At 40.4% G+C, this 27030-nt stretch overlaps 1 protein-coding gene across 3 annotated transcripts in view; it reads left to right on the forward strand.

The window, feature by feature from the left end:
- Window positions 1–27030, forward strand: part of DOK5 (docking protein 5) — a 42289-nt gene that overhangs the window by 11436 nt on the left and 3823 nt on the right. For 2 of the 3 annotated variants that reach the window (XM_086622876.1, XM_086622877.1), the window contains exons 2-6: window positions 9178–9285; window positions 19776–19890; window positions 19970–20110; window positions 20922–21111; window positions 22489–22624. In XM_086622876.1, the coding sequence (XP_086479002.1) occupies window positions 9178–9285; window positions 19776–19890; window positions 19970–20110; window positions 20922–21111; window positions 22489–22624 (690 nt within the window). The remainder of the gene's footprint in view (window positions 1–9177; window positions 9286–19775; window positions 19891–19969; window positions 20111–20921; window positions 21112–22488; window positions 22625–27030) is intronic. The other variant, XM_086622878.1, reaches the window with a different exon arrangement.

A 27030-nucleotide genomic window follows, 5' to 3' on the forward strand; every position in this document is an offset into this window, starting at 1 on the left:
CAGTTCTATCCATCTGTTAGTTATGGGCTTGCAGGGCATTTGTCATCCTTGGCTCTCCAAGCAGCACATAACAAGCATCATTAACTGAATTTAACAGGTGGGCAAGTGGCAACAGGTACAGCTGAATTGTTCAAGTCCTACACTGAAGATTGAGAAACTAAAGCTCTTCTCCCATGTCTGGCTTTGGGTGCTGGCAGCTTACTGCTGAGGAATGAGGGTGGTGAAACACTGAAACAGTTGCTCAGAGAAATTGTGGATGCCCCATCCCTGGAAGTGTTTAAGGCCAGGTTGGATGAGGCTTCAAGCAACCTGATCTAGTGGAAGGTGTCTCTGCCCATGGCAGGGCGGTTGGAACTAGATGATCTTTAAAGTCCCTTCCAACCAGACCATTCTAGGATTCTGTGAATGTACTCTCCTGAGATAAAGGCTTCACTCACATGTGCTTTCTGCCTTTCTTGTCTCATTATATGTAGTCTTAAGATTACAAGTCCAACTATGAAATACAACTCTTACAAATGGTTGTAGCTCTGAGGGGCTGAAACAAAGCCTGTTCCTAGGAGCCTGTGTGCAAGTGGAGTTCACCTCCAAACGTGGAGCAAGTCCCATCTGTGCCTTCTGACAGCTGAGCTCAGGAGAGCATCCCCCTGCCACGGCTTTAGCAGGTGAGCTTATGTTCTTGTTAGAGCTGTGAGCGGCCGTTACTGAGGGTTAGCACGTCTGCTCTGTAGCCTCTTTGCGTCTAATATACTAATTAGAGAGCTCCATGAACTGTTAATGAGCTGTATCAGTGCCATTTTCCCCCTATAAGCCATGTAATTAAAGTAACCAAGTCAGATACTTAGTGACAAAAAAAGAATAATTCCAAACCATAATTCATCACAGTCATTTGAAGTTATTCAGCAGTTACCTAATTCTAACCTAGTACTAAACTGTGTTATGTCACTGGTCTGCACTGGTGGCCTGACCCAGCAGGACAGCACATTCCACTGCACTCGGCAGAGCTCAGCCAGCCTGAGCTGGCTGCACTGAGTCAGTTTTTAATCTGCATTGAAGCCTTTACTATTTTTTCTTCCTTTGGTAGTTAGAGTCCTAGGCTGATTTTTCTCTCATCCAGTTTCATGCCTAGAAGTAACTGTGCCCATATATAAAGCTTAGCAGATGTTCAAGGAACCAAATCAGATACTTAACTTCAGTCTGACTTTTATTTAAACTATCGCTCGCAAGAGAGTTTCTGCTGTAAATGCTTCTTGGCACTTGGAGGCACTCTCCTCTAATGGCCTAACACGCCCTGGAATTATAACCTTTTCTGTATATCATTTTAAAAGACCCCAACAAACAGCAACCTGATACTTTGAAGTCTGTAAGTCCATAAAGAAAGGCCTGAAAGTGAAAGGATATTTCAGGTAATGCTCTCTTTCTAGTAGTACTGCATCCAACTCATCATTTTTGGGACCGTAGACTGGAAATCTTGATTTTAATGTCTTTTAGGTCCTGAAATTGTAGACAATCGTTAGAGAAACTAAAAAATGGAGTCAAGTTCTATATTGCCCTCCATCACATCGAATGGCATGACTGCTTATCCCTTACATCTCCTGTGCAGTTTATTATGCAATGTAATTCATTTACACATTACCTTATCAAAAAGCCTCCTGTGAGTTGCACGTAAGGAAGACTGCCAATGCAAATGCAAGGCACCCTGCACTGAGTAGAGAAGGGAAAGAAATGGCTCCTTTGCAGAACACTTATGAGGAGTTGAGCAACCTGGGGTAGTGGAGGGTGTCCCTGCCCATTGCAGGTGGGTTGGAACTAGATGATCTTTGAGGTCCCTTCCAACCCAAACCATTCTATGATACTCGTGTGAGATAACCAAGTCCTAAATCCCAGCCCTGTCTTCTTACTGACATTTCTCATTAGCAGCTGTCACTGTTCCGTTCCAGGTGCCAATCTCCTGGGTGTCCTGTGTTCTTGGAGCCCTTTGCCTGCTCCTTGAGATCCAGAATGCTGTTTTGGGTGTACTCCCAAGTCTGGTGGCTTCTCTGCCCTGTCTGGACTGAACCATAGTGTTCTTTCAAAGCCCTCAAAAGATTGTATGTCAGAGAAATTTCACTGGTCATGTCCTTCATCATCTGGCCAGGATCTGTAATTAAGAAGCCTCAGAACTCTAGACTTCCAACTGCTGAGTGCATCATCAAATTGAAGGGGTACATTGCTTCCAAACTACTTTATTGACAGTTGCAGTGATTCACCGTAAAGGGCTCTCATAAGCTTCTGAGTGGCCTTTTATTTATTTTGTTCTTTTTCTAAATAATCTTCTACTAAGCTGGAATGCATTGAGAAATCCCTTCTTGTCTTTGAATGAACCCATCCCATCTTAAAATCTGCCAGAGGTGACCTGTGCTAGCAGCCGCAGCATTTTTGCTGAGCATTTTTTCCCCTTTGTCTGAACCAATGACTAATATATACCAGTTACAAGCAAAACCTGTAAAATGCTGCTTGTGTTTCCCTGTCAACGTCCATTGTCACAGAGCATAGTATAGGCAGGAAATAAAACAAAGGCTCCGTTCCTAAATCGTTAGGTAATCTTGGGTGAGCCATTTTACTGTCTGTGCTTAGACTGTGCTCCTCACCACCCTGCCGTGGCTTGGACAACGTGCCCTAGATCACAGCATGCAGACTTTCAGTTTCTGAGGATGTTTTACCAGTAAGTACATCTCTGTGGAATGAATCCCATGTAATTATGAAGGACCAAAGGTAATAAATAAATAAATAATATATTGAGAACAAGGTTGTCTTCTAACTCGTGTGCCAAGTGGCTCAAATCCAGCTGCTTGGTGTTTTAAGCTAAGGCTAGAGGAGTGACTTTGAGTTCTGAGCCTGAACCATTAACAAAAATCCCACTTCTGGTTGATGCAATTCCAGTTGGGAGGAAAGGGATAGAAAGAAAGAGTTTTTGAACAGGAAAGTCTGATTAAAATGCCTCATTTTAGAACAGCAGGCATCCGTTGTGACTTGCATTAATAAGTGTGAGAGTGAAAGAAGGTGTTATAGATTGATAAAGATCTGTCAAGCGTTTTTTTGTGTACTGATCTTGTAGCAAGTTCTGGCCATTGCCAAAGCTGGATTTTGTAACTTGATGCAAAAACTTTGCAATATTGAGCAATATTGTGCATTCTGAACAGTCACAGAGGCGAGATTACAGCTTCATTCCCTATTAACAGCTGTGGATGGATTCCTACTGTAAAATATTGTGTCTGAAAGTGTAGACTGAATGAGAGGAAGGAGTAGGGTTTATCTCTCCACAAATGTGTTTCTCGGGGGAAGGAGAAATCTCGATTATTTTCTTTAGTCCCCCAGAGAAGAAGATAGCTTGATGTAAACCAACTTTGATTTATGTAGTCATTATAACCTGATCACAATGAATAATGCAATATCACTTACTCATAACACACTCACATTAAATGAGTATTCTGGGAAAATGAAATTGTCTTGTTGCCAAGTGCAGCAATATCTTTACAGACAACATGTGGACAACTTTGCTGCTTATTTTACAAAGCCAATGAACTAGTCTACGTTTTCTATGCACTGTTTAAGTTATGCTAAACACATTTCAGTACAAGTTAGACATGTTTACAGCTATGTGATTCTTTCTAGTAATCCATCTACTTGTATTGTTTTATACTTACAGTGTGTATTTTCAGAATGAAATAATGCTGAACACAGCTGTCAATATGGGGATTAAGTGGGCAAGGAACAAAGCTGGGCTGGAAAAGTAGAGGCAAGTCATGACCTTACGGAAGAAATACATTCAAATTAAGTACTTCCATTTTCTGAAGTCGTGGAAAGATTGTTGGGTCTTCACTAGAGCCACACAATCCCATCCAACATGGTACATATCATCATACTGGCTGATACCTAGACCTCTTTACTGGAAAGCAGTCCTCCAGTTTTCCACAAAGAAATGGCTACCTAATGGAGATCTACTACTTCAGACATGTCTGAGGAGTGAATGTAATTACAGGAATGAATTGCAATCTGCCTTTGTTTGCAATATTTCATTTTTCCAGATGCAAAGCAAAATTCTAGATCCGATCTCACAAATTTCCTTCTGGCTGGGAATTCTATTTGAGGGCTCAATCACCTTTTGAATCACCAGCAACATATTAATGCTTTTTTTTTTTTCCTTTTTAAAATGCAAGAATTAAGATCCAAACACTTAGCGCTAGCTGGCTAATTCCCTGTGTGAGCAACTCCCTGTTGGAAGGGATTTTGTACCTGAAACTCAAGTCCACTGGAGACTCCCTGGCAAAGTTCAGCAAAAAAATTCAAATAATTTTCTGTATGCAACTGAGGTACTTCAGTGGGTGAGCTATCTATTAGTCTTGGATAAAGTGGCATCACTTTTTTCCTGCCAAAAAAAAAAGTTCAGAACATACTATGAGAAATTTCTTGTGCTATTGTGCAGTGCCTTTACTAGATTATCTGTCTCTAGAGGTTATCAGAGTCACAAATGGCAAGTTTCTGGCAATAGCCCAGGATTTCTGGTAGACATCCCAAGCTGCATGATAGTATTTTCAGCTACTGCTTTTAAAAAAAGCAAAGTTTGTGTCTATTTGACAGCAAGTTCAATGTCCCTGTAAATGCAGCTCATTGGAATTCTTTGTTTTAGAGCAGAGAGCAGAAAAACACAACACAGGAATAAAACAGTGCAGCTTTCCCTTGAGGCTCACTTCTTGTTTGCAAAGGAGAAATTTGCCAGATGAGACTTTGTGCAACTGACTCTGTCTTCTCTAACTCCCTCTTAAATAACAAACAAATAGGGGGTGAGATTGCTTGGTCCTGAAGTAGAATAAGCTTGCTTTGCCATGGTGTATTGAAAGCCACACATCTTAGTTTTAAAACATAGCCTGTTTTAAACCCCCTGCCCCAGGATATGAAAAATAGCTTTCTCCCTTGCAACTTCTAGATTTTTGGGTATTTCTAGATGGTTGTTTAGATCAGTTGCTGAACAAAAGTATTGAGGGGTAGGGCAAACATGCTTCGGACTGCAATTTTAGTTTCTAAATTCAAATGTTCATTTCTTGTGTGAAAAGGTTTGTGCTTCATGTATGAAGAATGACATTTTTGGCACTCAAAAATCTAATTCTTGATTATATTGCTTTTCTGATCACTTGGGAGGTGGTGAAGATTAACAGGTCTCCCTCCCCACACCATTTCCAGGACAGACCAGGGGTTTGGGTCGTCATGTAGACAGCAATCCTCTGGATTCAGTTTTCTTCTCTGCATGAGAGTATTCTCAAACCACAACCGAACCGTGAAACCCAGGCAAGTCAAAAGGAATTTTTCCACTTTACTCAGCCAGATGCTGACCAGTTCCAGCTGAGGTTAATAGCTCCTTTGCTTCACAGTATATTTCCAGCATCAGAAGGAGCATGGGGACGTCTGAGCAATCCTGGTTCCTAAGGCATGGCGCTGAGAGGCTGGAATCCAAATACTCAGATTGCATCATTCCTTTGAAGTCACTCCTTCTTTGACTTCAGTCATGGTAATGATTTATATCAGCTGATCTTTAGAGCCAAAAATAGAACTCTTTTGACGTGACCTTGGACATGCATGTTGGATCATCTATATGGGTTTGGAATGATACACTTCACAAACAGTTGCATTGTTTCCCTTGAGTTTTATGTTGTTGCCTGCTTGATGCGCTGTTCCAAGCTGAAATTTTCAGGAGAGACCATAGGAAGTAGATGCTAATTTTCGATACTCAAGTTAAATCTTGAGTTAGGCTTTCTCAGAAGATATCACAGGGAGAGCTTTGTAAGTTTTAGGTGTTATGCAAATGACAGCTATTACTGTTCTCTCTCAGCACATCAGATCCTGATTTGCTGTTTGGATTATCTAATCACTGTCAGCCCAAGTGTTTGGAGTGGAAGTAATTACAGCAGTTCTTTCAACTAATTCCTATTCATGGAGTAGTAGTGCAAATGTTGATTTGAGGGATAAGTGAGCTAAGTATTTCTGAGGGATTGGGCACCTAAGAGCTTTGGGGCTGATTCTTGTTGCTGCTGTCAGAACAGCTGTTAACAATGTAAACAGTTCACCTGCGGTCTTCAACTAGATGAAATACTGACAATTCTCAGACATGAACTACATCATGATGGCCTCAAAGACCTAATTACTTGCTCCATACTGTAGTTCATAACAGGGTCTATGATTAACTCTCTGTCTTGGGCACCACGTTGTCTCTTCTGTGTGTTGACTGCATTGAAGGGCTTTCAGTGCTCCCGGGCAGATGCTGCCAGATTGGTTGTTCGTAGGATCATAGAATGGTTTAGGTTGGAAGGGACCTTTAAAGGTCATCTAGTCTAAGCCCCTTTTTTTTTTATTTTTTTGTTGCTAGAAGTTTAGGGTATCATGTAGTTTATGCTCAGTTAAGATGGTGCTGGATGTTCACCTGTGAGATGTATGTGTCATGGGAGCATAGAAATGTGACTGTGATAATAGTACCCATTGTTGATGGCTCTATTATCTCATTTTTGAAGGTGCTAAGCAGGTTTCAGGTGAGGGGCTGTATCTTCTTTTTTGAGTTTCTTCAGCAGAGGAGTTAACCATCAGATCACTAACATTAATGGGATTCTGACCTGTATATTCAGGCAAAAAATTGTTCGTTGTCTCTAATCAAAACAAAATACTTTATTATACTTTAAACTAGTATTGCAGTTAGAATCTCTCTGCCTAGAGATTCCCTCAGAGGAAAGAGCTGACTAGCTCATACAGAAGGAAGAGGAATTTTTGGGGAGGGAACTTCATGACCGGACTTTCCTCCAGTTTGCTCGAGTTAGCATCATGAATGCCATCTGTTCTTTATAGATGTAGTTACTTAGGTCTTGATGATGTCCTCAGGTGCTGGCATGATGTGTTCCAGCCTTGGGACTCTGTTGTTAGAGAATTGTTGTAATATGGGAGCAGAATCCAAAATCAAAGACTATTATTTATATTGTAGATTTGGCTTTTGCATCCTTGGAGGTACTTACATGTAACAGGTTTTATTTTTATTTTTCCCTGTGCCAGGTGTGCCCTTACTCTGATCTAAATACAAGAATTAGTCTTGGATTAGTCATTGTTGAGCTGCAGTAATAAATTCCAGCAGCACCAACTTATAGCCATCTACCATGCTTGACTGGAGTTGATTGTTAATAGTACTTATGCTCCTAGTGGCATTTGGAGAGGTGATAACCATCCTGGATCTGTGCCTAGCTGGAGGCAGAGCAAAACTTTATTTGCTTGTTTGTATTAGAATGTTACTCTCCTGTTCTGCCCCCAATTCTGTGTGCTGCTGAGCTCTCTGTTGCAGCTGCAGCTTTGAGATGCTTGCTGACCCAGAGAGGTGCTTCCGAGTGCAAATGGTCTGAGTAGGACATCATCATGTTGTAGTTGTCCTCATGTGTGTCGTATAATGGCAAATGCATTGCTAAAAGATTCTGTTCTCTTCTATGGGCCTTTAATTGCTAAAGTTAAAACTGTGGGTTTTTAAAAGGCAAAAGGGCTGAATACTCACACTTTTGAAGAACTCTTTTGGGTGAGGTTTAGGAGAGTTTTTCTTGACAAGTGTGATGAGGTTATTTGGGCCCAGCAAACAAGATTCTGAGAAGGCAAATGTAGAAAGTCTCTTCCAGTAGAAGCGGATTCATATCTGAATTGATTTTTTGGAGGTAAGCTCTCGTTTTGGTCAGTCTCTAGTAATTCTTGAACAATTCAGTTCAAACCCTCTCATTAAACAGAACAGGTTGAGTTGCCAATAAACTGGAAAATTGGAAGAAAATCTTGATGGGTTCAGCTGGTGCCTGGCACCAGAGCAGCCTGTCCATATGCTAAATGCTTCTGCAGCCAAGTGGGCCAGGAGTATGAGTGCCCACATGTGAGGCAGAACAATAAAGCTGAGGGAAATAATATGGTTCCCTGAACATCTTTTGTAGAAACAGCTAAAAGCTGGTGAAAGAAGTATGGCTAGTCAACTAACAGTCATTTTTGAGCACAGAAATAAAGTTAGAGCTACTTTTCATGGACATGATTGTTTTGTGCTGGAACACATTGTTTAGAAACCCATCAAGGGTTCAAAGGATGGAGCTGCCTTGTCCGCTGGTTACCTGTTGGGTGTTGGCTTAGCTGAAGGCAGTGAGATGTTTTGGTGGGTCTCATCTCTGATCACTCCAGTGAATTTGTTCTTCACTGGAGCCCTGCCAGAGCTGTGAACTACTTGATAATGGCTGATCAGATTTTTTTTCCTTTGAAATCACACTAATTTTAATGGTGGTTTTATTTCTAACTTACCAGGTGTTACTTTGGAATTACTGATTAAATGTAGGCTGTGAACAGTTGGCAAGGTTTGTCATTCTTTCCTTCTATACAGCCAGTATGTTATCTAAGCTGAGAGCTATGGTTTTAAATGTAAGAGGATGGTAGAAAGTGCACCACAGTCAAAGTATAGGTGGGAAGATTGCAAGAAATGGGGGCAGAATTTTGAGAAATGAAGTGGCTTAATGCTGCCAGATGGAGAGGTGTTTTTTCAGTCACTCTGCACAGTCTGCCCCAAGCGACTTGAATTTAAATTCAACTGGACCTTGAAAGCAAACCACCAGTTTTCAGAATGGTCCTGGGTTCTACAGTTAAATGATCTGTCTTTTCCATTACCCAGTAATTCAGTTCCTTCTCCCTATGTATCCTCATCTACCCTTCTATATAGAACTTACATTTTCAGTTTTATCTCTTACTTGTATGATAGAAGGTCCATTCCTACCGGTCTGCTCAAGCTTTTTCATGTCTGTCTGAAGCATGCAAGACTGGAACCAGTAACAAATCCATATGGAAAAGCATGTCACTTCATTTTAAAAAAGCTGTTTCCTAGAAAGCCCTGCATTTGCAAGCATAATTACAGCTCTTTCTTCCTAACACCTTTCATGCAAGCATGGACTGTCTTCATAAGAATTTCTGATTGTATCATAATTCAAAAGAAATAGGATGTAACTACCCATTAACTTGATTTTTATTTTTTGTCTAAGCTACCGAGAGCCATTAATTGTAGCACCAGAGCAACAGCTGATTTATGAGTTCAACTTTTATGCAAACATTAGTGATATTCAAGTCATTGGAGGTGCCAAATTTATTCTCTTGTGTTTCTAGATTTACCAGAGATGCTGGTTAGTATTCAAAAAAGCTTCAAGCAAAGGGCCAAAGAGGCTGGAGAAATTCTCAGATGAACGAGCTGCGTACTTTAGATGCTACCACAAGGTAAGACTTGGTAATATGGTTGTTTTCCAACTGTGTTTCTACACACAATCAAGAATAAAAGCCAAAGTTGTCATGTATTGATTGGCCTGAAAATTAGAACTTCTGTTACTATCGAGATCCTAAACCCACTTGTATGTTCCTTCATTCAGTGGAGGCAGAGCAAGTGTTCCATTTTCTGCTTTGTAGCAAACATCTTGCTTGTCTAATGGAAAATGACTTTATTTTTAGGAATGTCCTTTCCTCTCCTCAGCCCTTTAAAATAAGAGCTGAAATACTTTGCAGTGACTACTAATCTTCATAATTACAGTAGCAAACATCCAAGGTAATGTGTGAGTTCAAAAAGCTGAGTACTTAGAGGTTCCCATTTCACTGACAGTTTGCATTTGTGGGAGACAGTTGACAGCTACAGATATGAAGGGCAACATGCAAATTTTTCTTGCAATGATGATGTGAAAACCTCTGCTAAATTCACTGGTATTAAAAGAAGGAAGTTTTTCCCGCTAATCACTTCTCTGGAGTTATGTGCACATTTCATATTCATCTGAGAATTTACATGTGTAATTCTCCTGGGCATGGAGGTGAAAATAAGAAACCCTTTAATTTATAATCATTGTTGGCAAATGCTTAATATATTAGAAGATTAGGAATTATGTGCATAAATTCCTAGGAGTCGATGAGCAAAGCTCAGCTTGAGGCTGATCTGCACTTACTCACTTTGACATACATTTAGGTGGAAATCTTGAGGGAATACTGAATCTGAATTCAGACTTGTCTGTCTACATGCCACGTAATTTGTAATTGATTGGTCATAAAACCTGTAGCTTTATGTAGTAAGTCATGCCCAGAAATAGTTTATTCACATTTATATGAAGCAAGTTTCAAAAGTAATGAGAAGTGCATTTTTTTTCGTTTGATGTGTGTGAGGGTTGCACAGTGTGTGTAAGACTATCCAGCTTCGTGTGAAACATTGCTTTTATGTTAGTATGGCTCTGTCAATTATTGATGCAAGTCTGTATTTCTTCTGTTGTATTAATGCAATACATCAGCAGCACGTGCTGACTTGAAGTTCACGTTAGATAATGGGTATGAAATCCATGAGGAATCTAAATGAAGCTGGACTTCCTTCTCTTCTTTCAAGAAGTTCTGTAGATCAGCACTACTTGTCGTGAGTGTAACCTAACTGCAGTTTGCTGTGTCTGGATCTGTGTTTCTAAAGCACCATAGAAAGTCTCACTAGCTTGGAGGGATTTTCAGTTTTAAGTCAAGCTTAGTCTATAGTTAACAGTTACTTAATGTAAAACTGTTGCTTCTTCTATAAATTTAGTTTCTGGGTTTCTCTGGTAGCTTATTTGACAGGAGTGAACAATGGTCAAACTCCACAATCAGTCACTGGGATTCAGCTGTTTACTTTAGTAGCTGCCAAGTTCATACTTGATGCTTTTGAAACCTGTGACTGTACGTGATCGGATCTGTAATATTAATAGTTATAGACATTAAAGCAAACCCTCATTTCAGCTGAGGTTTTGAGAAACATTATCATAGCAGTAAGACAACTTACACAGATATTTTGCGTAAATGAGTGGAGAAATTTTTACCTTTTGGAGGAGTGAAACTAATTTGAATGCAGTGTGTACTCCTGAAAGCACTGTTTCCAGCGGGAGCGAACCAACAGGCTATTTCCCAAGTTTTCTCTGGGGGATGGGCAGGGTGTCTTGGGGTCTGAGTCTTAAGCTGAATGTACCTGAGATGATCAGTGAGCTTCTGTGTGTTTTTTGGTGTCTTAGACCTGCTGAGCTACACTGTCAGCTCCAACCACTCTGAGCCCTTCCCCTAAACGTCTGTCTGTTTCAGGTCCCAGCTATGTAGACCCAAATTATGGGATGCACTGCTGAGGTTTCTGCCAGAAAGCCTGTAGTGCTCCTGTATGAAACAGCAAGATCTCTCTTCCCAGCACTGTGTCTGCCTTGATGCTGGGATGGTCGTGCCGAGAGCCGCTGGGGCGCAGAGAGGCTGGATGACTGGACAGCTGTCTCCCTGCCGTTTGTCGGAGCTACCTGGGAACGTTGCCATCAGCAGTTGTTCTCCACACTTATCACTACTCTTTGCCGCTCTGTAGATGAAGTAGTGCTAATCAAGGAGAGCGGTTTAGATGTGATTGCCTGGGACAGAGGGTTGTCACTTATGCAGTGTTGCTGTTTGGCAGTGGGGCTCTGCAGTGTCCCCGTTTTTTCACTGTGATGGTAAATGAGGCTGTCTTCTAATTCTAGAGTCATCAGCTCTACAAGTTGACAGGTCCTGTTTATTTTTAATGAACCTTTCTGAAAGGAAGCTAATGAATATTAAATAGCATTTTCTGGGTAAAATGTGTTAACTTACAAAGAGCACAGGTGGATAAAAAAGTTTCTTTTCTAAATGAGCTTTGTGAATGTGTGAAATTTTAAGGTGGTGAATGATGCAGCTTCTAACAATATTAGATGTGAGGTGTTGAAAAGGAGAATGTGTCACTGCTGCTTTATACCACTCTACAGTTGAACTGATTCTTATAAAAAGCATAGTTAATTATTAATAAAGAAACCCAACAAACAACTTAATATGTCAGAGCCTCCTACTAATGCTACTTGTCACCTGTTTTTGATGTATAATATTAACGGGACTTTGGTACTCAAGACATCATCCAGAAGTCTAGGATAGTCATTGCTGTTGTCTTGACGTACGTGTGGCCAGCAAGAGCAGCTGTTGTAACAACAGTTTGATGGTGCGTAGGGGCTTTTTGGTGACTATTCTAATTCTGTCACTCCTGGACAGAAGGCTGCTTCTTGCTGTCTCTGACAACAAAGTTAATCCTACAAATGAGAAGCCCAGCTAGTCCTGTTAACGTGTCAAGTGTCGCTGTGTCAAACGCTTGTGCTAATGAATCCAAGGGTGAAGGCAGTTCAGGCTGACAGATGATGCTGGGAGAGGAAAGCCTACTTACAGATCACCAGTGTTTCAGAAGTGTGATCGTTAACTTCCTGCCTGGGTTCTGAAGTGATTCTCAAATGCTGTTGAAAGCAGCATCAAATCTAGAAATCTGAGGAGCTCCTGCTCACCCCATCAATCTCAGAAAGGGTTTAATCCATCATAAAACTGTAAAGAGTAGAAAAAGAAAAATGATGAATGGAGCTAATTTTTCAATAGCACCTGCCTCCTTCACTGAAGTGTTAAATTGTTTCATTTTGTTGCCTTTTTTTTTTCTTTCCCACTGTGATGTTCGATTTATTAGCGGAAAGAGGCCATCCAGAGTATTTGTTCTGTTGGCACCGTGGTGGTGCCAGTTCAGTGGAGCTGAGCTGCCACGGACTGAGAATCGTACAACATCTCCTTGACACCATTACCAGCCAAGGTCTCTCCTTCATCCGTATGAAGTCTGGGTCACAAAGTGTGTTTCTAAGGTGTCTTGGTGATGTTTCTGTCACATTGAGGGGGATCCAATTTATTTGCATTTGAATGCATGACGTATGTATCCTCTTCTGCAGCCCTGCACCAGTGGCTAAATTTTGACATCCTTGCCACTCAAAGTTTAAAACAACAAAAGAAAGGAGTACTTTTTTTTTTTTTTATAATTTTGACCTTTAAATACTTTCTAATCTTATTCTATTTTTTTAATCATGGAAAGGTTAAAGTGTCCTAAAATACAGGTCATCTAAGAACAGTCATCTGTAGCTTATGAAGTGAACTGTTTTGTACACAAACTAAATTATCCACTTAATTCATTTGATCCCACAAGGGAGAGAAAATAATTAGGATCCAGACTACAAAATCTAGGCAGAGAGATGCCTTTCAGGTGGCTGTCTAGTTTTCACTTGGTAAATGTAAATAATCAACCACAAATTACCTTATGCTTTAACAAAATAATTTTGGAGGAAGGAAGAAATTCTTATTTCTCCAAGTGATTTTTGACTTTGCAATGGGCCAGATGAATCCTTAATATTCCAATACAAAACCAACTCGTTGCATCCTGCTGACAGGAATATACTGATTCCTTGAGGGGATCTAAGTTTTAATCCGATTGTATTAATCTTGCCTTGAAACAGCAGAAGTAATTTAAACAGTCTTTCTGTCTAGTTATGGAATAATCCATTTGGAAAATTGAATTGTGTAATTTGTAATTGTTTTCCAGGCTTGCTAATGCAAAACTGTATCAGTAGCGAATTAAATGTTTAAAGTATGACCACTCTGCTAATAACTGGCTGTTAAACATTTATTTTAATGAATACTATCACTTACTACGAATGAAATGTCTAGTTAGAGGCTTTAAAAGAATTGAAGTAACTTGTCAGGATATTTTGGTGTCTTCACTATAATGCCACGCAGTGAGGCACATTGCAAGTCTGTGGGGCAGGTGCGTGTCCTTCCATATGGAAGGACGTATCTTGTGCATGGCTCCTGTGAGGGAGATATAGGCATGGCTGTAGATTTTATTTATATATGTATAAATATTTTTAGTAAATATTTTTAAAACTATGTAACATTTTAGTATGTTATGTATACTTAGTAAGATACGTACAGGCAAATCTTATAAGCAGGGCTGGACTGGAATTGCAGCAGCAGCATTTTCCATTAAATGTTCCCCTGTCTTGTCCTGGGAAGTGTTTTACCCGTGCTCATCATGGGGGGAATTTTCAGGAAGCCAAGACAGAAGCATGAAGTCTTTAATTAAGATTAAAACACAATATACTAGAAAACCATTGAATGTGGCAGTTGTGTAGGCAATAAATATACTCCCTGGTGTTGTGCTCTGAAAAGCGACCCATATTTGAGAATTATGTGCTAATTCAAATAATAGTTTGAATGCTAAAGACCATTTTTGGTAAACTGTGGTGTTTGACATGCTTTTGAAGGGAATGAGAGAGACGGAAGAATTTTTGCTGAAGTGTGTCTGGTCAGGCTGAAGCTCTGTCTGCTTCTACTGTCAGCTGGGAGATGAATGATTAGTCCCTGTTCCTCATTCAGAACCCTCTTACCACACAGTTCTACAAGTTAGTTTGTAATCTAACGAAATGTATTTCAGTTATATAGATTGTCATCTTAACATAAAGGAGGTTTGAAAGTAAAGAGGAGGGGAGAAGTATGCAAAAGAAGGTCTTTAACCCCTAACGAAATATCATTCTTGTGATTTCTCTGTTAATACTCTTAGGTCTGATATTTGTGGTTTACCCACCTTTTTAGAATTAAGTTTATGAACGTACAGTATTTATTAATCTTGGACAAATAAAACATACATGAATTAAACTAACCATGCAAACACTGTTTTGTCAGAGGCGGGCAGGAGGAGTGTTATTTAAAAAATGCAAAGAAAGAAAACTTCAGCCTCAAATATTTGCAGGTGTTTGGTGTCTGCTCCTGACTCCTTTCCAAAAGCGTGGTAGAGGGGGTGTTAGCAGCCTGCCGCTTCTTCGGTGTGAAATCAGTGTGTATGTGCCAGACAATTTGAACCATCTGTTGCACAAGGGTGAGCAACAGGAAGGCTATTTCGGCACCTGGGATGATGATGGCATTTTGAAGCACCTTGCTGGGTGACACAGCAGGTCAGATATCAAGTGATCTTTAGACAACTTCTCCCTCCGGAGCGCAGGTGCACTGTTGAGCCTTGGCAGCAGGAATAGCTTCTTGGCCAAAGCTGGATCTTGCCAGAAGGGGCTATTACTGTACCGGAGTACCTCTGAACCTCTGGAAGGTGAAGGCAACTTCAGCAGCTCGAGCCCAAAAGGGAAGAGAGGGCAGCTGCTCATTAAGTATGTGTTTGCCAGACATAAAAATCGGGTGCCAGAAGGTTGTGTCCAGGACAGAAGGTATGCATGAGCTGAACAACTGAATTCAAGTGACTCTTCTGCATGCTATCACTTGTGCCACTGACTTCAGAAAGAGTCCCGGAGTGCCAGATTTTGTCCATCTGTTATTCTCCCTGTGTCTGCTAAGTCTGCTACTGAAGAAAAACTTAGTCTGAAACCAGCTGGGAAGAGACTAGAGTGTGTGCACCTCACTGTAGACATTCGGACCTGGGTCAGAGGTTGGAATTGGGAGCTACCTGTCCGTCACCCTTCAAAGGGAGTTGCCTTGGTGTCAGCTTGTGCAGGTCGACAGAAGCAAATGCCATCAGGAAATCTTCAGACGTGTGTGAAAACTTCCAGACTGTGCTCTGTGAAATGCCATTTTACGAGAGGTCTCAAGCAGTCAATGCGGCACAAAATAACCCAGGAGCTGCCAAATGTTGTAGCTAGCATTTCTCCAAATATAAATACCCTTTTTTCCCAGTTCAGAGCTAAAACACGAGTTACAAAGTATTCGATGATCAGTGAAATTAAGGACACTATACTATTGATTTCAGTATTTCTTCAAGTTACCACCCAAGGGGTGAAATTGCCTGCAATTTTATTTGACCAGGCTGTGAGCCAGCACTCTCGGAGCGTGTTTTTTGGTACGCGGCTGCTGTGGTTTGCAGTGTGGGCAGTCTGCATGCACGCAGGGCATAAGGTGATTCCTGGAAACACCACACTTACTGCACACTGCTGCAGTGTGCAGACTGACATCGGGTCCCTCTCCTGTCCCTTCTCTGTTATTCCAGCATATAGGACTCAGAGGTAGGGGCAAAATGATGAGGAAGGAGCTTTATAAACACATTAAAAAAAAAAAAAGAAATCCTCATATAATTAAGTTGTTCACGTTCACCCTGTCTCTGTACCCTTTTTTCCTTCCTCCCTTCCCTGTATGCCCACCCTGCAGACCCAGGGAAAAGCCTATCAGTCTGAGTTGCCCTTACACTAACACCCAGGTCAGTGGCACACTCAAGTGCTCTCATTCTTTGTCTTCTGCTCTTATTTGACTTAGGGAGAGTTTGGCCTTAGAGAGATGAATTAACTGTTAGTTGATACCCTAGAAAAGCAAAATAGACCACTGTGAGTGCTGTGAAGGCAACAGATAAGAAATAAATAATGTCTTAGATAATCTACGTTGTCTTCGTCATAACACAGTATGTTTAGGGGTACAGTAATAAAAAGCAAATGTAGGAGAAGGCATATTCAAATGAAAACAAATTTTCCTGTTCAGAAGGATGAACTTTGGGATTTCAAGCATGAGTTGATTCTTGTAAAATCTCTATTGGAATATATTACTCTGCATTTGAGATTACAAAGTACTTCACTGCAGTAACTAACTGGCTTTTAAGAAGAATTTATGATAAGAAGGAAAAAAATTATTGCTATTCTCAGTTCCAAAACAATGATACCATTATATTCATGCTTTTTTCATATTTAGTTGTTTCTAAAGACAAATGCAGGAGTCGTTATGAGATAAGTCACCCAGCCACCATGCTTCTGGACACCTTGAGTTTTGCACAACTCCCTAATGGTCATCTGAGAGTGACCGTAGCATCAGTGACTGTCCTTACTCGGAGGAGGAGAAGTGAGATTGCTGTGCTGGGCCATAGGATGGAGGAGAAGCTGCTGTGTAACTCTTAGTGAAGCTTTTCTTGACTAGGAGACCTAAAGAAAGAAAATTCTTGGTTGCAAGACATGGCTGTGGCTTCTGTCCTGTTCTGTATGCTGGGTAAATCTTGTTGGACCAACAATGACCAACTGCTTCTGATGTGAAGATCTAGACTGGGCGAGACTGCAGGTATCTGAGATACTGGCCGGTGCAAATCTCAGTCCTTATGGCTGGGTTCAGAGATGATGCAGTCCTAGAGCTGCAACATCGATATGACATATAAGCAATACTGTGCAAGGCTGGAAGACTTTGGGTGGGTAGGGGTGAGCTGGAGATTGAATTGTGGAGACTGAAAAGTACAGGATATCTCTAGTAGTACAGAAATGAGAGGAAATGGGTGATGGATGTTTTGTGCCAGGGATGCAGAGACCGCAGGAGCTCACGTAGGGAGATTGAGCAGTAGTTACAGTCCTAATGAGGATAAAACATGACAACTTGGGGGTAAAGTGTGGTGTTACGTATGCTGGGAGTGGTGAAGGTAAGATGTGCAAGGTTGGAGTCGCAGCAAAATAAACAGTTATCAGAAATGCCTCTCCTTTAGCGTAGGCAGACAAAGCAAATGTTTTAATCTTGTCCTCACGTTCCCAGCAGTGTTATGAACATCTGCTCCCATTCGACCGGGAGGTGCATGGCTCAATGTGAACATAGGGTCATTAATGATACTGTTTGGGTTGGTTGGCTGTTTTTTCTTTCCCAGCCCCGTGCAGTAGCTCACAGTCTCCCACATGGCCAAGTGTCCTTTGCCTCCCTCGCTGGAACACAGCGGGTCTCCCTGCCAGGGGCTGGGGCAGCACGTGCTACCCATCACCAGCAGCTGACCACTTGGTACTTCTGAGCCTCCTAACTGCTGACAGAGCTGGCTCCTGAGCCAGCATGGAGAGGCAGCGTGCTGTTCCCTGACCAGCATAAACCTGGTCACCATCTCGCTGAGCCCTGTCACAGCATCCTCAGGATTCATCACGCTGGAGGCAATTACTGGGATATCCAGCAGTTGGAGTGTGACATACTTGATTTTAAGAAATGAGCTTTCTGTTAGGGCAAATCCTAGATAGCTAAATGATTCATTACCAAAATGTCTGGCTGCGTTCTGCTTCTGCTAACTTTTGTACTCGTAGGTACGAAACTTCATTAGCACGTTCACTTGCAGAAAATGTAAATGTGCTCAGTATAAATGTCAAGGCGGTTGCTGGCCTGAATGGAAAAGTCTAGCTCTTATTTTTCCTCTTGCATTCGAATCCTTTCTTGGCACATGAGAAAAATGTATGAGCGTTGAACCTGGCAGCTGGCAATTTGTGCTTGACCTGTCATGTGCTGAGCAGGATGGGAATAGGTTATGACAGATTTTTTTATAGTTAGCGATGAGTTTGTCAGTATCTTATTAGCACTGGGGGATATACTTCCATCGCAGGATTTCCTGGAAGAGTAAAAAATGCTCATGCAAAATTAAGCACAATTAGGACAGTTTTGACACTTCTCAAAATCTTGAGCCTGGAGGCTATAAAAACCCGAGTTCTAAATTTGGCAGCTATCAGGTGTGGTGTCTTCCCCATGGGATGTTCCTTCCATTACTCCTTCTACCCAGAGAGTGAATTTCTGGACACTGGATGTGTCACTTGTTTTTATTTTGGGGAGACATTGCCCACCAACTGCTGTTTGTTCCTTCTGTTCACAGTGAGATTACCTTTTCAGAGGTCTTAGTTGGAAATGGGATTTTGGCTGTCCGTTCTCCCCTGCGAGAAGAGAATGGGCAATAAATTGGTTCTAAGAAGAAAGTGACTTAGGATGAAGTGCTGGAGAGATGCACTGGGTGTGCTGGTGAACCCAGGATGCTCTAGAACAGTGGTTTCTGTTGCTGAACCCGACAACACTGATAATTCTTTATGCTTCATGAGTCTTAAGATAATGACTGCATTTCTTTTTCTGGAGTTGACACAGTTTGATATGAGACTGTTCCCCAGGACTAATGAGGCCAAAGTAATGAACTTGGTAGGTTGTATAGCTTTGGGAGTGTTTTTGTTAAATTTCCTCTTTCTCTCTCTCTTCAACCCCTACTATGTAAAAGAATCAGTGAAATGTTTTCTGATAATGAATATTTAAATATAACTTCCTGATTCCCTGTCTGGGTGTTAGCCTATACATTAAAAAGAATTTAAATAATGAAGAACTGCTTAGTCAAATTCAGGAATGTTATTCATGGCTGTGAGGGTGAAAAGTGGATGTTAGAAATAAGAAGCAACTGCAGTATGTATTTACTAAAGTTGTATACAAGGTAACAGATGCATGTTTGTTTTTTTTGGTGTGAAAGCTATTTTTCCAAACCGTTTTTGGCAACCAAGCAACAGAAATCTGTATCTACAAGTCTGTGAATCTCTAAAGCTAAAAAGCTTTCTAATAACTAAAACTGTGATTTTTTTTTTTTCAAGTATACCATTCTAAGAAATCTGCAGCTTTCCATAAAAAAAGTAATTTACAGAGCAGCTTTTCACCATTTTCACCAAACCTTAGTTTTGTCCTCCATGATGAAATGATAGCTGTACTGGAACTGGACTTTCTCCTCCATATGAATGAATCCTTTAGATTTTTATCTTCACCTCTCTTTGCTTCTGCTACATCAGGTTGGTCTTTCATATCCTTCACGTAAATATTTCTCAAACTGGGTTAGTTTTGATTCTACCTGCCTCTTGGCTAAAATCCTGTTCAGAGGGTGTTGCGTGGAAGTTCACATACAGGCAAGAGAGAACTGGAGGACGTAGCTGCTTCATCATCCAGGGTCTTCAAGTGGATTGTCTAAGGTGATTGACATCAAGGCTGCATTTCTTCAAGAGCAGTCGTAGGCATGTTCATGCTCTCTCTCCTTTTCTCTGTCCTTTGCAACTTAATATAATTCTTTTCTCTCCTTCTCCAGTCAATAATGGATATATATCTTTTCAAGCTCCTAATTAAAACTCTGAATTGTGCTTTTTCAGGTCACAGAGCTCAATAATGTGAAGAATATATTACGAATGCCAAAAAGCACAAAGAAGCATGCTGTTGGGATTTATTTTAATGATGACACCTCCAAAACCTTTACTTGTGAGTCAGGTGGGTAAAATGGCAATGCACATTAGAAAACTTAAGAGCAGTAATTGTGAAATTATAAATGTATTATACCTACACACAGATTTTCTGGGCATTTATACAGAACTTGAGGCAGATGAGTGGTGCAAGGTGCTGCAGATGGAGTGTCTTGGAACGCGAATTAATGATATTAGCCTTGGAGAGCCTGACTTGTTGGCATCTGGAGTAGAGAGGGAGCAGAGTGGTAGGTACATAAATGTTGACCTTTGCAATCTTTAATTGCATTATTTTAAAGTCTTTTGGACTGTGCATATGAATATCAGAAATAAATTGGTGCAAAATTGTTTTTCCAAGCCCTTCTTCCTGTTTTGTGGGGATTTTTTTTGTTTGTTTGGGGTTTTTATTTTTTTTTTGGGGGGGGGGGTGGTGTTTGTGGTGGTTTGGGTTTTGTTTTGTTTTTTTTTTTTCAATTGCTACCAGAGATAATAAGTAAGGTAACTAGAATTGTTTTGGAATAGCATTTGTCTTTCTTAGACAAGTTAGTTGCTCTTGGAGCTGTGGACTGTCTTTTGTTTTATTTTCTTGTATATTTTCTTGTATGTTTTCTGTACCACAGTTTCAGTCTGTGACTAAGGCTCTTTGGCGACGTTGTAAAGCAGATAATAAATAGTAGTAATTGCATGCAAAACCTCAGCCCGTGGCTACTTCACTTTCCTATGCAAATTAACTAATTACATGCACAAATGCAATTGCAATATATTTATTCATGCACACAATTTTATGAATTGTTTGCAAATATCAAGATTATGATGGTGCAGTTCTCTTCAGTGTCTGAATGCAAGCACAAACGCTTGATGGCCTTTGAGTGGAGCATTCTGACTGCCCCAAATATGGAGTGTATTGAATTATTGGAAGGAGCTGAGTCTTTGTTTTTGAATTAATTGTTCAAAGTGGAAATAAGATCTTGTATTAGAGAAGGAAAATAGGAAATTCCTTTAATGACTTGCACATTTAATGGGCAGGGATTTTAGACTAACCTTTTGTTTTTCTCCCAGAGAGATTCAATGTGTATTTGATGCCATCCCCTAATTTAGATGTGCATGGGGAATGTACCTTGCAGATAACATTTGAGAATATCTGTCTTTGGGACATCCAGAATCCCAGAATAAAACTCATCTCTTGGCCATTAAGTGCCCTCCGACGCTATGGGCGGGACCCATCTTGGTTCACGTTTGAAGCAGGGAGGTAGGTGTGTGTTCACTCTATTGTGTTGCTCTCCTTGGTGGTGCTGGGTGGTGCTCTGGACCGCTTCTGAAGGTTGTCGAAGGATGTGAGGGCTTATCTTCAGACAGAGGCTAGTCCGCACCCTCTGTTTAAAAAAACCTCACAACAAACCCACTATTAAAAAAACCCTATAATTGGAACAAATTAAAAAAAAAAAACAAAAACAAAAAAACTCTTAATCTCAGGTTTCAGCTTGAATGGAAGCAGTTGCTAAATAAAGGTGCCTGAAGATGGGAGTGGGAGAGCTGTGGCATCCCAGGGAACAGCAGGATGGAGGCTGACAGCACTGCATTGTACTGTACAGGGTTGTTCTTAAATAAAGCTCTCTGTGAGCCAGAGAATTAGATGGGCAGATCTGGGAAGAAGGGATGAACATCATTCCAGATGTGGTGCTTCGGACACAGAGTTATGGATTTTAAGTGGTTCTTTACTAGGAGAAGTGGAGTTTGAAATTGAAAGCAGTAAGTGACAAGTTGTTTCCCAAAAGCAAACTGAACTAATGGAGAAGGGACTCCTGTTTTCCGTTGGTTATATTCCTGTTTTCCACCTATTTGACAAATAGATTGTAAGAAATTTGAATACACTTCCTTGTTTTAGAGATGTTGTTCTGTTTTGCTTCTTGCAGCTCAGTCTTAATGAGCTGAAGTCTTTGTGTGGATGAAATTTGAGAAGTTATTTATCGAACTAAACCATCAAATCCTTTCTAAGGGATATGGATGCATTATTTTAGATAAGCACATTAAAGAATTACAATAGTAAAAGAGAAAGATCATACAATTAACTTATCTGGAAAGGGAAGAGGCATTTAAATGTCCATCCTCCGTGTTACTGCAGAATTTAGTCCTCTCAGGGGGGAAAAGGATACATTTTTATTTAGCTGATCATGCATTAGCCATGATCAGACAATGCAATTGGGATGCTGAGGATATGTGTTTATTGTTTCAAGTGGAAGACAAAACTCTGCAAAACTCGTTACAGGCAGTGTTGAAAGTCTGAAAGGGGAAGACACGTTAATCCTACCTGGCATAGATTCTAGACAGGGTCTAAATATTAAACATCGGAGTCTTGCGCATGAACTTTCTAGAGCTTAGGCATTTACGCATTTCCCTGCGTCCCTGTTTGGTGAAAGCAATATAAATATGGGCTGAAATAGTAAGATTGGACCAAGACCCATACATAAAGACTTTTAGATAACTTTGTTCTATATTTCAACAACCTTTGTCTTCTTACTGCTTGTGTCATAGCACTTTTGGAGCAGCATGGTAAAGCTTTGTTTGTTCATGGTGATCTGTAAACTTAAATCTCACGCTTGGATCCCATCTGTTCTTGCTTTGGCAGGATGTGTGACACAGGAGAAGGACTGTTCATCTTTCAGACCAGAGATGGGGAAGCAATCTATCAGAAGGTCCACTCGGCTGCTTTGGCCATAGCGGAACAACACGAGCGCTTGTTGCAAAGTGTGAAAAATTCAATGGTACGGCTGCTCGTTATCCTTGGTATTTTGCACTGGGTCCCAATGAACAATATGTTTCTTCAACGTGATTTTAAGTTTTGATTCGCAGATAGTAAGCAGTGTGATTATTACTCTTATTAAATTCTGCTTGATTTTAATATTTAGGACAATATATATAGCTGGGCTTGCTTTTCAAGAATCCAGATAACAGGGAAACTTATAGTCCTTGATTTTTGTGTTTGCAAAGGTATCAGTAAGTGAATTAATACAGAGATGATAAGCTCCTGTCAGAGCGCATTCTCATTAGGTTCCTTTGATTAATCAGCATCATGAGTTTGGAAGCTTTTCTCATCAATCTATTTGCAAAATGTTGTGGTTCATGCTCAGTTTTCCATTTGCTAATTGAAGTCTGCACTCCAAGGATGATTTGGAAAGAGTCATATGCTTCAGATTAAACTATGGGGGAGGACTAGATGTTTGTCTGATCTCTCAGTGGATGTCTGTTTTCCACAAGCACTTTTTGTGTCTAAAACTCGTTTTATGACACACATGACTTGTAGGAAAATAGGACTGTAAGATGCAGAACTAGCATACAGATTGAGAACAGACAGTGTGACATCTCCAAAAGCATTATGCCTAAGGAAGGCAGTTTTATGGCACTTGCACCTAATGTGTTTCAGAATCTTATTAACTTTAAATTGGTTTTTTGGTCACAAAGCCTGTGGAGTGAAAAGGAATGTTCTTTTTATCCTGTATCACAATTGATCTCTACACTCCAAGATTCATAGGCTGACTTTGACAGCAAAATTAGTATCCTGAAGATAACTAGCTTTCTGGACTGTATAAAATGCCCAGGATGGACAACTGTGGAAGAGCTTGGCTATAAAAAACAACTCTTTTCCAGGCAATACTAATTGGTTTATGTACTCTGCAACAAGGTTTATGCCTTTCTCTTATGGTAAACATAAGCACTCCTGTTATCCCCATCCATGTCTAATCCTTTTGGTACTTCTACTAACATCTTGGTTTCAGGGATAAGTTATAATGATGAATTATCCCAGTATTAATGGGATGACCCAGCTGGGATGAAATCGAGAATGCCATTACTGTTTATGGAAACTGAAGAAAAGACAAGAGTGGATGTTGAGGGAAGGGGGAAGGGAACAAATTGTCTTAAGCACTTGTATTTCTTTTGTTCTTCTGCTTTCTTGGTTTAGAGACAGAATGGAAGCCAAATACTTGATAAGAAAGTTATTTCTATTAATAATAGTCCAAAGAGGAGCAAATGAGGAGAGGAGGAGCAATAGGAATCTCTTTCCAAGTGTCCTGACCAATCTCGTGGGCTGGATAATTGATGGCTTCAGCCGAGCACGCAGGCAAATGGGTAATTCTGTCGTTTGTAGAGCAGGTGGGACAACAGAAATGGGAAAGTGAGGAAAGTTCAGGTCTGTTTCTAGGCCATGTGAGTGATGCAATGTCTGTGCTTCAACCCAAAAGAGACTAGTTAGTGTTATATATATATATATGTGTGTATGTGTGTGTGTGTATATTTCCCACTATATATAGTGTGATATACCAGTTTTCAGTCGATGCTGCTCTGTTAACGTCTGGCTGGTGTCATTACAATGTGGTCACTTCTGTAAAGCTCATGGGACAGTGTCGTGTCTATGAGCATGAAGTACTAACTTGGAGCCTGTCTTGTGACAGCCTCTGCCCTGTGTCCATTTAGACCACGTCCTTTTCCCAGCGCTTCCAGATTCACTAGGAAGAGCTTGACATTTTGCTTGCTTTCTTTCAAAAGCATTAGAACTAGCAGGTGAACTCTGCAGCCAGCAGCACTGGGATTTTTTCCTTTCCCAGTAAAGTATCATCTAACACCACCTTTGCTGTTTTTGACTTTTGTTTAAAACAAAAAAATTTATAGTTAGTGAAGGGAGTTTTTGTTAAAAAATATCTAATATTATCTAAGTTGAGACAGATGGGAAGATGATACAAGTACTCAACAGTAACTAAATTAAGCAGATTAAAATTAACCTTGGCTAAGCCAGCGTAACTAGCTAACATTTGTAGCCCACCAGGATCAGAAGCGATTGAGTCACCTGTTGAGAGCACAACTTCATTTTGAAAAACAGGGATAAGTTCTGTAATAATAGTGAATAGGTTTACAGGCAATTTCGTATTTGGTAGTTTTACATTTTTGTAATAACGTCTTTAATAGATGATGTCTGATGCTGTGCTGTAAAATTTCCATCTTACAAGTGCCAATAGACTCAACAGATGCACGGTTGCTATAGATTTCAGCAGAGAGCAGCTATACAACCTCTAAAAGCTTTTTCATGAACACTGTGTCCAGCCACAACCCCTAAATCTAATTTTATAGAACCTAGAGTGCTAAGTGGGGAATAAGAACGTGTTCCTGATGAATGGAAGTCTTGTAATTTAGTAGTGGAAAATAATTGTTTCAGATGAGTCCATATGCCCCTGAATGCAAGTTTTCCAAGTCTGTCATAGAAATGTTGTCTGGTTCCGAAATAGTCAGTAAAACTTTATGGCTTCTTTGGGCTTCGAGGATAGTCAGATTTAGAAGTTTAGGCAGGGGATCATTATATCAGTGTAGAACCCAGGTGGCTTATTTTGCTGATTACAAAATATTTGTGAAGTACATATTTGTTCAGATTGATTGATTCCCCCTGTATTTTTCCTCTGCTTTTGAACACTTCAACAAGGAGTTCATTTTAGATGCTTGCACTTCATGCTCAGCTGTCTATATTGTTTCTGTCTCCAAGAATTATTTACCCTGTGTGAATTTTCGTATTAGTGAAGCTTGAGCTACTATTTACAGAAAGAGTAAATAAAAGTAGAAGGTAGGATATATCGATGGTGAGAAATTAAGTCTACACTGAATGTCTTCTATTTGCTTCTGTAATCCTGACCACTGCTGCATCAGTGACGTGATGATCCAAGGCCGAGGTGAAGATGTTATTAAGCTATCTGAGGGCTTCTGAAGCCCATGGGAAAAAAAAAAAAAAAAAAGGAGTCGAATGTCCATGGTGATAGAGCAAAATAAAGCTGCCAAGTACTGTTGAGGATGTGGGCTATAATGTCTGTCACCTCCCTAGCAGCCGCTCTCTTTATATTACAGTACGTTGGTTCAGTTTGTGACTGTAACTGGCTCTGGCTCTTGAAATGCATGTGGAAAATTGATGCAATAGTGGTTCCTCAGCTGGGAACCTCACCCTGACACTTTCTGTCAATGTGCTGTTGCTTTCTGGTGAGGTCTGAGCATATGCTGACCAAGAGGCTGTGACACTTTCACAAGTGGGTTTCATTTATTTTCCTCTTCTGTGATTCAAAGATCTCTCCCTTTTCTCTTTTAAAGAGAAGAACAAACTGGCACTGCTGAGTCATGCACAAAGCCATTTGGGTCGTTTGGTAACTCATCTCATCCAACTGCTTCTTTCCTTTCGCTTTTGCATTGCCAGACAATGGAAAGAAAATATTCAAGTTGTATTTCCATGAGTGTTTGGTTGCCATGAAACCTGACGGGCGCAGTGCTGTGACTTGACTGCTGTCATTTATGCCTCCTTGCAGTTCAGGTTGCTTTAAAAAAGACATTACAACTTGGCATCTCACTAAAGTAATAACAGTGAACCTCTCCGTTTTGGCAGCTAAAGCTCAATGCTTCATAGAAAGTTATTATCAGCCACTTTACTGGCAGCCCCTGACTCTTCTTCCCCTCTCAGCTACTCAAGAATTCATTGTGCACTAGATCCATCTGATGGGCGAGTGCATCCCTCCAGGCTGGAGTCTGCTGTTATCTCTGGCCATTTCCACAGAGATTCATAATTAGGAGTGGAAATGGTGCTCACTGACTTTTGAAATAAGAGGAGAATATTGAGTATTAATGTAGGATGGACAGGTATAGAAAGCTAGTCAAAACGGCAGCAATGTTAGTGGCCTTTAATTTCTGAAGTTGTTTGGTTTTATTAGTTTACATTTCTTTTATTATGTTGTAAGAAATTTCGCAAATGTTACTTAAGCAATTATCATTCTAATTGATTTTGTTCTGGTTACATGAATTTGCTTCACTAGGAAGAAAATCCCCTCAAAAACACAGTGAGTGCAATTCTCTCTAGTTGGACATCCCAAGACGAAGGTTTACCAAGTGCAAGTTGTTCCTCAAAATCTTTGAAAATTGCATTGTCCGGCCTGAGGAAACCAAACAAACCTGACAAATCTTGAATCATCTTTCTTTTCTTTCCTCGAGAATGTTGGTGTGTGGTGGGGTTTTTTTTTAGGTTTTTTTGGGGGTTGTGTTTGTGGGTTTTGTTTTTTTTTCAGCAGTACTTTAAATTTTTTTAGTTTTTAATTCTTTATTGCAATAAATTTTGCCAATTTGTTGAGGTGGGATCCAAGAAAGAACATAC

Source organism: Tauraco erythrolophus, chromosome 18 (assembly GCF_009769465.1).
Source record: "Tauraco erythrolophus isolate bTauEry1 chromosome 18, bTauEry1.pri, whole genome shotgun sequence".
Taxonomy (NCBI): domain Eukaryota; kingdom Metazoa; phylum Chordata; class Aves; order Musophagiformes; family Musophagidae; genus Tauraco; species Tauraco erythrolophus.